Here is a 13,015-nt window from a genome sequence, read left to right as displayed (position 1 = left end):
TGATTTGAACCTTTCATATACACGAACAAACTTGCTGTGTCTCCATGTTTGCTAAAAACACTCTTTCAAATTTCTAAAAATACTCTAAAGGCTTGAATATACTACACAAGTTTTGCCCAGATTTTTGTCCCAATTTACATTCCGGACAAGTCAACGGTAGTTGCCGAAAGCCAGTCCGCAAGAGTTTATGTTCGTAATGACCTGAAACTCTAGTAGTGTGTGATCCTCAGTCATTTAGTGTATGATGCAGTTTTTCTGTTCAGATTTTAAATGCTGTGTAGTCTATTCCATGCTTAAGAGTACCGTTTAATGCATCCAGTGCAGTGTTGGTTAGTTGTAGCTTCAAGTTTTCACTTGTGCGCATCACACTGCCTTCTATGATTTTCACACTATGCATAACTCTGGGTTAAGGACACTTTTAATGAAAGGGTTTTCGAAATACTTTTATCCCTGTAATACAGACAACCAATCACAATCTGCCTCAGTACTTATCTCATTAATTATTCATACACTTTAAACAGAGACAGAAACACGCAGAGTTTAGTTTCAGCATCTAGAGAAAACAAAGTGCTAGAAAACATCCCTCTGCTTTTCCTGTTATTGTATTCATTTTGCCATTAGAAGACGACTTAGTCTCCATGAAATCAAAGTGGAATTTTTTATGGAATATTCCAGTAATTATTATTAATGATTTATCTGTGCACATCATTATTTTTTTATATTTATATGCCCTCGTAATCTTTAATTAAAATAACTTCCCCTCCTCCATTATGCAGCAACATCTCTTCTCTTCTCTGATGACGTGTTTATTGGTGCAAGGGCAGGACAACCTGTCACTCACATGAGATCACAGCAGTAGCAAACCACAATGATCCAACGATCCAAACAATTTCCGATGGACAAAATCAAGTCAACACCCATCATTTGTTCTTGTTCGAGAAGCCGTTTCACTAGGATATACATCACAATAAGGAAGAAAAGACTATCGCAACTTCCATTTCATGACGACTTTAAGACAACCAGAGCAGATCAATGTGACGGCATAGGCAACTATTAAAACATGTCACACGCTGAACTTAATATACATATGAAGATTAACCTAGTTTACAAGTAAAAGTTGAGTCTATGCCCATTTAGATATTGTACAAAAAAAATAAAAAATCAGGTGCTTTCATTAAAAATGAGTAAATCAAGAAAAACTATTTTTAAGTTCAATAAAACATTTTTGCCTCATGTTTCATTTAACTTAAATATGCAGTTTGGTGTGTAAATTGTACTTTAATCTTCTAATCCAGGTTTGCAAATATACAGTGTGAAATTATATTAATCTAGGGTTAACTATTTAAATGTATTTATACTATTTATTTCAATTGTGAACCCATGAGGAACCAGTTCTCCTCTATCCTCCAGTTCTCACCTAAAGTAACGGTGCAGATATTTTCAGCATAGACGGACAAAGTGTTGAGCCCAACTGTGAATTCAACTGAGCTCTGCGGGAGAAAGATGTAAGGAGACATGTGAAGAGATAAAGCCTTACATCTCAAACACACACAGACAGGGTTTGTTTTTGCATGTTCAGTAGTTGCTGGGGAAACTGTCTAAGAAACATATGTGTGTGGTTTGTCCTTTCCAAGCTTCTCCGAGAGAGTCTGTGACATGCACACAAGACTGGCCTTGAGCTTTTGGAAAATAACCTTTATGTTCTGTGAGTCTGAGCATATCAGCGTATATACTGAATGTATGTGCATGTGCGTGTGTCTTAGACAAGATGTGGAACAGACTCAGAAAGACTGGAATGCAGAAAATGCATCCTCAAGATACAAATAAACTGAGCAACTCATTTGAAGTCTTGAACACTCCTAGTGCAGAATTATCAGTCTTTGCAGTGCTTCAGGATACAATCATGTTGTAATCTCATACAACCCAACAGGTAACAGGACGAAGATACAGGTAAAAAAGAAAATAATGGTGCCACAACCTCCAAAAATGGTTGAGTAGAAAACTGAAAAACATGGCGGAAAATGTGCCGACTGAATGTACAGACACAGCAGCTCACACTGCAGCACGTTCAACCTCAAAAGCCCTCACAGTATCAACCCAGTACCTTGAAACACAGCTTTGTTTCCAGAGTCATAAAAAGCCCTTACTCCCAGAAGTTGCACAGTCAGCCAATCAGATTGGAGCTTGCCAGATCAAGAAAATACTTTCTAATTTTGTCAGCGAATGGGCTGTAGGCGGTCTGTTGGTTAAATTCATTTAAAAAAGCACTGTTAAAAGGATCATCTCAGATTAAGTCAGCACTGAGTGTGTGGTATGTACATGTAGCCGTCACTCGTCTGTCTCTGCCCTGTGAGCACAAGGCTGTCACACTTTGTTCACCTTACAAGTGTCCCAGTTTCAAGCTGTCAGTACATTTCCCATCTTCAGAGCCAACGCCTGCTCCCCGCTCTCCATTTTTTCTCTCACTCACATTCTGCTCCGATCCTCATTCCGCTCACATATTAACATAAGAGGCCAGTTTGGTAGTTGCACAAATCCGTAAAGCTTTCTTTAGCTAATTATGGCCTCATTATATCTGCATAACCGATAAGAGTGAGTTACTATAATCACTTCCAGCCATTTTGCGTCTAACGAGCCTAATTTCCTTCCTGAAAGGGTTTTCTCTTTGTATTTCAAGGGAAACCGGCAGGGGCAGTGAAATTTGGAAGGGGGTCTGGAGTGGCCCCCAAAGTGACTTTTCCCATCTGTTTCCACAATATTGGAATGGATAGCATCACCCAACTTTCCCCTCTACATTCAGACAATTGACGCTCAGCAGCTGCACGTCAACGCGGACGGAAATACACTTCCTGGCACAAGTAGAGGAGCCGTCACAAACCATGGTTTGAAGATGAGGCCTGAAGTGGTCTAGTTGTGTCTCATTGACAGGCTGAATGGAGGCTGATGGAGCTCTCGAGAACCACAGAAAAACAGGAGGGAGGTAAAGTGTCTAAAAAGCAAGGGCTGATTTGACATTTTAAAAGTGTCTGTGGTGAATTCCACCCAAAAAGTTGAGCGCTGCTTTGAAAATTGAAGTAAACACACTCAATATTTTATGTGTGATTCTGCTTTCAGAGCTGAAGCGTGATTGTAGGTCATCGCAATGGTTGAAACGCTTGAAGGAAATATTAAAAAGGTATAAATAAACATCAGCTGAACGTCTCTAGGTGCCGATACAATACCATCAGGCCCAACCGCAGTTTGTTGCCACATATTTACCGCCTCCCGAGATGAAGCCTTTCTGTGATCGCTTGTTTAACATGCAGCCACTTCAGAGAATATGCATCTGTTTTGGCAGGAGCACACACACTGACATACAGGAAACTCTCTTTCGGGCCACGGCACATTTTTAGATGCCAGAGGAGTGAAGAGTGGCCTGGTTTTGTCAGAAGCATTAGCCGGGAGACGGAGCACACAGCAGCAGCGCTCTGATGTGTCCGGCGGTGAGGGGGGCGTGATATCGAACCCTCACTTCAGTTAACATGCATTCATTATAGCGTGAGGACCGGCTGACACGGTGTCCAGCTGTGAGGAGAAGGAACAGGTCATTTCAGGTCTGCTAAAGAAATCCTGAATTGGCCTTTTCCATTTAGACCAGAACAAGCTTCCCTCTGCTCACTGTGACCTCATTATGGGTGGGTGGACTGGTGAAAGATCTGAGCTAGTAACAGAAAGATAGTTAGTTTGAACTCCACACTGAGGGAGTAATTAGCTCATTTGGTCAAAGCAGGATTTTCAAACTTTTTGATGCTAAGGACCCACCAATATGACGATCCTAATGTGAAGTACCCACTTTGTAAAATATAAATGCAGATATATAAAGATCCATGTATATTGTGTGAGAAAAAAAATTACTTGCCACATTACTTAGACATGTTGTTTCCAAAATTAAATCATTAGCTTTTATATTCCTGTTTATATCCTGTTGCGTGATTTTGGTTAATCCATCCATTAATTTTCCAACCCCCTTGACTTATGGTCATGGAGTAAAAAAAAATTATTTAATTGTTTAAAAATGTATATAACAATTTTCCAAGGCCCTGCTAGCACTCACTGTGGGGGTCCCTCAGGCTCCAGTTTGAAAACTTGTGTGTTAGAGCATAGTGCTAATGATGTCTGGTTGTGGATTTCATCAGGCAATATAATTCTAGTTATGTGGAATAGCTGAGGGCTGGCAATGTTTCTATATAAAGAGAGCATCATCATGAGCCATCACCACTGTGCCCTTGAGCAAGGCACTTAACCCAGGTTTCTAAACACAGCCCAAGACATGAGGCATTGATGGCTTACAGTATGTGACATAAAACTAAAAGAATTGTGATGGCTGAGATAACATGGCATATAACTCACTGCTGTATGGATTATTATGAAACAGCCAAGTTTTACTCATTTGCATCTAAACAGAGTCTGAGGAACAAATTACTCACTAATACTCACTATACTGCCCTGTGCGTGAGAAAGACTGAGAACTAGAAATCATGAAACAAAGGTTAGACTTATACTGCAACATGTGCAGTTATCAACAGCATTCACAAGTCGGGAACTATTAATATTACTGCTCAGACCAAAACACTTCTCGCTTTGTTTCTGTGAACTTATACAGAATATAAATCGAGAATAACACGTTTCCTATTCAAGCAAACCACACAGCAGTGATGGTACAGTTCCCGGCAATAACACACGCACAAAAAAGTTCACACAGAACGCCTTTTGGCTGTTAAAAATGTGGGACACAGGTCAGTGGAACTAAAAATGTGCAAGGTCTAGAGACGCATTTTGAAATTTTGAACGCCGTGTCATCATACATGAGACACTGCAAAAGATGCGGGACGTCTAGTGTTTACATTGAAAAATAATGCTAAATATTATTACACAAATAGTAGCTAAACATAATAACCTTAAAAACAAATAATAAAATACGTTTAGGGTTCGTCTCTAGTAACTAATTAGCTTTCTTAAATATATAAATCTGCATGTTTATAATATTTATAACACTTACATTTTTATAAATAACTAGTAATATTTCTTAAATTAAATTGTTAATATTTATTTAAAATATTATATTAACTGAGTACATTTATTTGAAATATTATAATATATATATATATATATTTTACTAGATTTATGAATTAAAGTGAGTTTTTAAGTTTGTCCACACACAAACAGACACATGGCTTGACCCGACGAAGAGCGAGGTGTGTGACTGTACTGTAATAATGGGGAGCGAAGTCCTATTTTTAGGGTCATAGAAATGAGGATCTATAATTAGAAAAGCAGAGCTGTGACTGGCGCATGTGGAAATCATTAGTTTAAGTGGACATACACACAGGTTTCCCAGAACCACTCAATGTTGTGTTACTCACTCACGTACAGCGAGCTGACGGAAAGCCAAGTGGAACAGAAACAGGAAGACAGAGGGCAGATTTCTCTCTGACTGCGTTTGAGTGTGTTGTGCAACTGGCACTTAAAAACGTACGGAAATACGCAAGCTTTCATTTCCGTAAAGTACAGATTTGTTTGTGTGTTTCTGAGGGCTTACATGGAGCTCAGCGTCAACGTCAGTCAAGTTCTGCGATAAGACCACAGAGACACTAGACAATCAATCAAGCTATCACTGGAGCTCAGAACAAGCATCAGTAAATCTGGCTGGTTCTGTGATCGATAGCACTTAGACAACACAGAACTACACAACGCTGCTCCACACTTGAACCACTAGCAGTGAGGTTACATCTGTCTGTGGTGTCCACACAAATGGTGCTCACAAATTGTGTGTCCTAAAGGCTATCATTCACACATTCATGCAAACTTGCCATGTACAAATGTAACTTTTTGCCTGCCAGTGATGGGTGAATTAAAATGTACAGGTCTTACATTTTTCTTACCAACCATGAAACTGTTTTTAGCATTCTTTACTTATTGTTGCTACATGGAGCTCTGGAAAGAATAAAAAAAAAAAATATATATATATATATATATATATATATATATATATATATATATATATATATATATATATATATATATATATATATATATATATATAGTGAGGAAAATAAGTATTTGAACACCCTGCTATTTTGCAAGTTCTCCCACTTGGAAATCATGGAAGGGTCTGAAATTGTCATCGTAGGTGCATGTCCACTGTGAGAGACATAATCTAAAAAAAAAAAAATCCAGAAATCACAATATATGATTTTTTTAACTATTTATTTGTATGATACAGCTGCAAATAAGTATTTGAACACCTGTCTATCAGCTAGAATTCTGACCCTCAAAGACCTGTTAGTCTGCCTTTAAAATGTCCACTTCCACTCCATTTATTATCCTAAATTAGATGCACCTGTTTGAGGTCGTTAGCTGCATAAAGACACCTGTCCACCCCATATAATCAGTAAGAATCCAACTACTAACATGGCCAAGACCAAAGAGCTGTCCAAAGACACTAGAGACAAAATTGTACACCTCCACAAGGCTGGAAAGGGCTAAGGGGAAATTGCCAAGCAGCTTGGTGAAAAAAGGTCCACTGTTGGAGCAATCATTAGAAAATGGAAGAAGCTAAACATGACTGTCAATCTCCCTCGGACTGGGGCTCCATGCAAGATCTCACCTCGTGGGGTCTCAATGATCCTAAGAAAGGTGAGAAATCAGCCCAGAACTACACGGGAGGAGCTGGTCAATGACCTGAAAAGAGCTGGGACCACCGTTTCCAAGGTTACTGTTGGTAATACACTAAGACGTCATGGTTTGAAATCATGCATGGCACGGAAGGTTCCCCTGCTTAAACCAGCACATGTCAAGGCCCGTCTTAAGTTTTCCAATGACCATTTGGATGATCCAGAGGAGTCATGGGAGAAAGTCATGTGGTCAGATGAGACCAAAATAGAACTTTTTGGTCATAATTCCACTAAATGTGTTTGGAGGAAGAAGAATGATGAGTACCATCCCAAGAACACCATCCCTACTGTGAAGCATGGGGGTGGTAGCATCATGCTTTGGGGGTGTTTTTCTGCACATGGGACAGGGCGACTGCACTGTATTAAGGAGAGGATGACCGGGGCCATGTATTGCGAGATTTTGGGGAAACAACCTCCTTCCCTCAGTTAGAGCATTGAAGATGGGTCGAGGCTGGGTCTTCCAACATGACAATGATCCGAAGCACACAGCCAGGATAACCAAGGAGTGGCTCTGTAAGAAGCATATCAAGGTTCTGGCGTGGCCTAGCCAGTCTCCAGACCTAAACCCAATAGAGAATCTTTGGAGGGAGCTCAAACTCCGTGTTTCTCAGCGACAGCCCAGAAACCTGACTGATCTAGAGAAGATCTGTGTGGAGGAGTGGGCCAAAATCCCTCCTGCAGTGTGTGCAAACCTGGTGAAAAACTACAGGAAACGTTTGACCTCTGTAATTGCAAACAAAGGCTACTGTACCAAATATTAACATTGATTTTCTCAGGTGTTCAAATACTTATTTGCAGCTGTATCATACAAATAAATAGTTAAAAAATCATACATTGTGATTTTTTTTTTTAGATTATGTCTCTCACAGTGGACATGCACCTACGATGACAATTTCAGACCCCTCCATGATTTCTAAGTGGGAGAACTTGCAAAATAGCAGGGTGTTCAAATACTTATTTTCCTCACTGTATATATGCATACAGCATAATGGTAAATATTTCAGAAAAAAACTGTCAGAATTACAATTTACAATTCTATTAAACCTTGCAATGTTACAGTTCCTAATAAAGTTACCAGCCAACTGGTGAGGAAATATATTTCATTTACTTGCCAAATCAAATTTTTTCTTGCATTTGGCACTTGGCGAGTGTTCATTTTGAACCCTGCTCACACACACACCTATGGGCTGCTGGGAAGAATCAACAGACGGAGGGTCCAAGTGTGTCTGTGTGTGTGTGGCAGGAGAAAGAAACCGAAGAGCTGTTTAACAACATTTCAATCATGTGAATAGATGACGAGATTACTGGGTCTGTGTTGTTCTTATATTTTAACATTTTCAACTTTTTTTTGGCAACCATTGGGCCTTATTCACGAAACACAAGCAGAACTAATCGTTCATAAATCATTCCATCCAATCTAATATTAAAGCAAGAATAGTTTTGCAAACGATTTATGCTCAAATTAGTTCTGCATGTTTCATAAATCAAGCCTATTGTATAAAATAAAAATATTTTCGATAAAATAATAAGCATAAAATGTGGCTTCTTTGTCCAATTGATCATGCAAATAATCAACATAAATCGACAAATTAACTGATTGTCAAAATAGTAGTTAATTGCAGCCATAATTTTTTTGGTAACACTTTACAATAACTTTAATTCATTAACAATAGATAGTGCAGTAGGTATCTTGCACTAACAACGTACAACACATTAACAGCAATTATTTAGGTTAACATTAATTTCTATATTCGCTTCCATTCAAAAGATTTTTTTTTTTTTTTTGCTTTTGAAAATGCAAAAAATTTAAAATGAAAATGTAGAAATTTTTATTTGATCAAAAATGCAGTAAAAAGTTCAAACTGAAAATGTTTTATAATTTAATATATTTTAGAATCTAATTTATTCCTGTGATGCAAAGCTGAATTTTCAGCATCTTCAGTGTCACATGATCCTTCAGAAATCATTCTAATATTCTGATTTGCTGCTCAAGAAACATTTCTTACTCTCACCAATGTTGAAAAAAAATTATGCATTTTTCTTTTCAGATTCTTTGATAAATAAATGTTGTTCAATTGAACTTTGTTAAAAATGGAAATATCTGTAACAATGTAAAAGTCTTTCCCGTCACATTCGACTAATTTAATGTGTCCTTGCCGAATAAAATCCTTGGCCAAACTTCTGAATGGTAGTGTATACCAATACATTTTTACCCATTCACAACATACATAATTTAATGTTAGTTAATGCATTATAAACAAACATAACTTAACAAGTGAACAATATTATGCATTTATTAAACAATGTGAACACTTGCTGTAAAGTGTAGCCATTTTCACTATGCCAACCTTCCTGACAGAGAAGTAACAATGTAAGTCTGTCTGCATGGAAAAAAATACAGGAGAAGGAAGAAGTGTGTGTATTACTATCGTCAGCAGTTCTGTGTTGAGGCGCAGTATGACACTGTTAAGTAGAGAAACAGAGAGCCACTGTGCCTGTGTGTGTGTGTGTGTGTGTGTGTGTGTGTGTGTGTGTGTGTGTGTGTGTGTGTGTGTGTGTGAGAGAGAGAGAGAGAGAGAGAGAGACACAGTGCTGACTCAAGCCCTCTAACCTCAAATCACACAAAAGAGGCTTAAAGGAAGAGAAGGGAAGCGAGTGAATATTGGAGAAAGGTACCCTTTGTGTTTAGGCTTTTCTGTGCCTAGTTTAAGCAGGAACCTTGCTGTGCTGGAGCGAAACAGCCATTGGAATATGAAGAGGCTTGATTTAAAGTCACGCTGACTGAGCAATGATATCCCAGCACTTAAAAGCCATCGAAATCAACCAGACACCGAGTGAATCTAGAGTATTTTTAGCGTGGGCATTCAGGACATGACAGTCGTTTGGATGATAAAGGGATGGAAGAGGTGGGGTTCAAGCTGCTTTCCTGCAGCGCATGCCAACGCCCAACACTGTATATCCTGTGTAGGGAAAAATATGACTTCCTATTCAGCAAATATTCACAGTCTCCGAGGACAGACAAGAGCGTCTGTCCAAAATAAACTTATGTAAGGAGCGATGAAGACCCCGAGGAAGATCACAACAATGATTAACGTACGCAAACTCCACCGACGTCCTATCTGGACTGATTAGTTTAGGGAGAAAAACCTCATATATACACATCTGTGCACACTACGGCTGAAACATACTTGTGTGTTGCTGGTTTTCCCTACAGGCAGATATGGAATTAGAGGATCAGAGACTCGCTATCATAGCTGTCAGAGATCAGTGACACGTCTGACATTCCCTCTAGTCATGCATGGCAAACACACACGTCTCCATCCATTCATCAGCACCAACCACACTGAAGGAGATCACATCTAATTACTGTAATATAACAACATCAATAACAAAGAATTAATTATAGTCAAGCGCTAATGAGTTATTCGCTTCTGCGTCAGTGAAACACAAAACAGAACCATTAAAAACCACTTTGTTTCATTAATTAACTGACACAATGGTTGTAAACTGTAATTTCACATGTGCTGAGGAAGATCAGAACAACAGAACGCAGGACTAAAGGGTTTCACCGGGGTGGTACCTGGATCCAGAGGAGGGCGCTTCGGACAGCTGTGGCTCAGATGGCACTGACTGCTCTTCCTTCTCCTCCTTCAGAAAACTCTTGGCCTCCCTGGAGTCTGCGTCCACCTCTTTGGTGACCCTGCGGACCACAACACGAGATATAATGCTCAAAAATCAACTCGTGTGTTTTAATAATCTTCAAAAACAACTGACAAGATACTATAAACTACTGTTCAAAGGTTTTGGGTTTGTGAGATTTTTTCTTTATTAATGATATTAATACTTTCATTCAGCAAGGACGCATTAAATTGATCAAACGTGACAAAGGCATTTACAATGTTAAAACAAAATTCTATTTCAAATTTGATCATGTGAACCTGAAGACTGGAGTAATGATGCTGAAAATTCAGCTTTGCCATCACAGGAATCAGTTACATATTAAATATATTAAAATAGAAAACAGCTTAATATTTTCACAATGTTACTGTTTTTACTGTATTTTTGATCAAATAAATGTAGCCTTGGTGAGCATAGAGACTTAAGTGAGTATTTGGACACTTAATTCACACATTTTAAAACATACTTTTTAAGAAATACTGCAAAAACATTTTTCTAAGCATATATATGTATATCAGTATTTGGAAATAAAAGTAAATAAAAGCTTTTTTTTTTAAAGTATTTTCTGGTTGTCAAACATAAGTGGATCATTAACCAACACCTGGATTCATTTGTTTTCAGATGCCACTTTTGGTTTGATATTTTGTGATTTATGAAGTAAAATTCATACATTTTTAAGTATCAAAAGTGTCCAAATATTTTTGGGGCCACTGCACTCTTTTTATAGAACAAGTCTTAATATAAATCACATCTTGCGTTCATCAAATGAGTTCAAAGCTTGTCAGTGCTTTGTGCTTGGCAGGATGTGAATATTTTACTGGCTCCGCTTTGAGTGTGTGACTGGCTCATAAACACAATGTACTGGAATTAATTATTAAAAAGCAGCAAGCTAGACAAGCTAGGATGTGATGACAGCATTGACAGCCATTGTGATTACCTATAACAACATTCACTGAAATTACCAAAAAATATTTCTGTATGTTTTGACTTCATTAATAACATGCACATACTATTAAATTAAATTACCTATTTGGACAAATCACAGTTTTGAAATTAACATATTTCTGAAGCACTGTTTCCAAAAAGCAATCACTGCTAGACGCTCAGCTCTGCATCTGATTAATGAATGTATGCTGTCATCTGGTGGCCATATAAAGCACTCACAGTCACACAAGGCAGTCTCACTTACCGAACCTCTTCTCCTGCAAAATCAAACACCTTGGTAATTGTGATTTTGGAAGATTCTTTAGGTTTGACCTCCTGCTGCTGAGACGCTGTAGAGGGTTTACTGGGCTTATCTGGGCCAGCTGTAGATGTGGACTATTAGATACAAAAAAAAGATGCATATTAATCTAAAAGACAATTTAATAAAACAAAAGCAAAAAATAAATACAAAAAAAATTTATTTGCATTTTTTAACGCATTCTGACTGTAGAATCAAGACTACCAAGACACTGAATCACGTGCAAAACACAGTAAGCTCAATATTTCATTCAAATGAATCAAATGGATACAGAAATGTTAGTACAAGAAAATTAAATAAACATGAAATCATAAAATGTGTGAGTAATTGTTAGAATATTGAACAAGCTACTTTGTAAAAAAATGTTTGCAAAGCTGAAAGTTTTGACAGGCTGACCTACTGTATATCTCAACTCTTAAAGTCAACATGCAATGAAGTTGAAATAGTCTGTTCTTCCCTATTCTGATGTGTATTCAAATGAAATGGCTTCTCAAACAAGAAAAAACCTTTTGGGCGGGACTTGGATTTGTCCATCGGGAATTGATTGGATGGGTGGAGAGTTGTGTTTTGCTATTGGTTGATCTCATGTGAGTGACAGGTTGTCCTGCCCTCACACCATTAAACACATCATCAGAGAAAAGAAAAGATGTTGTAGCAAGAAGGAGGGGGTTATTTTGATTAAAGATTACAAGAGCACATAAATGAAAAAAAAAATGTGCAGAGATAAATCATTTATTTAAAAAAATACAACAAAAAAGAAATGTCAATTTTGATTTCATGGTAACTAACCGGTTTTCCCAACACATCTGCATCAAATTAAACAGAAGTCTGAATTTTTTTTTTTTACTTAAAGGGATAGTTCACCCAAAAATGAAAATTCTGTCATATACTCACCCTCAAGTTGTTCCAAACCTGTATGAATTTCTTTCTTCTGCTGAACACAAAAGACGATATTTTGAAGAATATGGGTAACCAAGCAGTTTATGGGCATTGACTTTCATAGTTTTTAAGTCAATGGGGCCCATCAACTGTTTGGTTACCGACAGAAATGATGACAGAATTTCAATTTAATTAATTTAATACATTTTTGGATGAACTATCCCTTTAAGTTTCTTAAGTTACCTGCTGAGAGTCTGCACTCGGAGCTGATGCTTTGGGTCGAGGGCCGACATCACTCAAAAAACTAGCCCAAAGATCATCTGCTTTCTTCTTCTGCTTAACGTCACTGTCCCCTCTTGACTTGGTTACAAAATGATCTTCTTCTGGCTCATCTTCATCTTCCTGCTGGCCTGCCGAACCTCCCTCCCCATCTTCTGCCAGTTTGAGGCCTCCTTTTTTCCTTTTTCTTTGGAAATAAGGACAATTTTACTTAAGATCATTT

The 13,015-nt window shown here is 38.0% G+C and overlaps 1 protein-coding gene across 1 annotated transcript in view; it reads right to left on the bottom strand.

Annotated features, from left to right (window-relative positions):
• Positions 1-13,015, bottom strand: part of cfdp1 (craniofacial development protein 1) — a 29,819-nt gene that overhangs the window by 15,311 nt on the left and 1,493 nt on the right. The window contains exons 3-5 of the mRNA XM_084123741.1: positions 12,757-12,979; positions 11,581-11,711; positions 10,294-10,413 (exon numbers count right to left, since the gene is read on the bottom strand). Of these exons, the coding sequence (XP_083979867.1) occupies positions 10,294-10,413; positions 11,581-11,711; positions 12,757-12,979 (474 nt within the window). The remainder of the gene's footprint in view (positions 1-10,293; positions 10,414-11,580; positions 11,712-12,756; positions 12,980-13,015) is intronic.

The sequence above is a fragment of the Abramis brama genome (genome assembly GCF_963993115.1).
Source record: "Abramis brama genome assembly, chromosome: 9".
Taxonomy (NCBI): domain Eukaryota; kingdom Metazoa; phylum Chordata; class Actinopteri; order Cypriniformes; family Leuciscidae; genus Abramis; species Abramis brama.
Note: the sequence above shows the minus strand (reverse complement) of the source record. Positions and strands in the feature narration are given on the sequence as shown.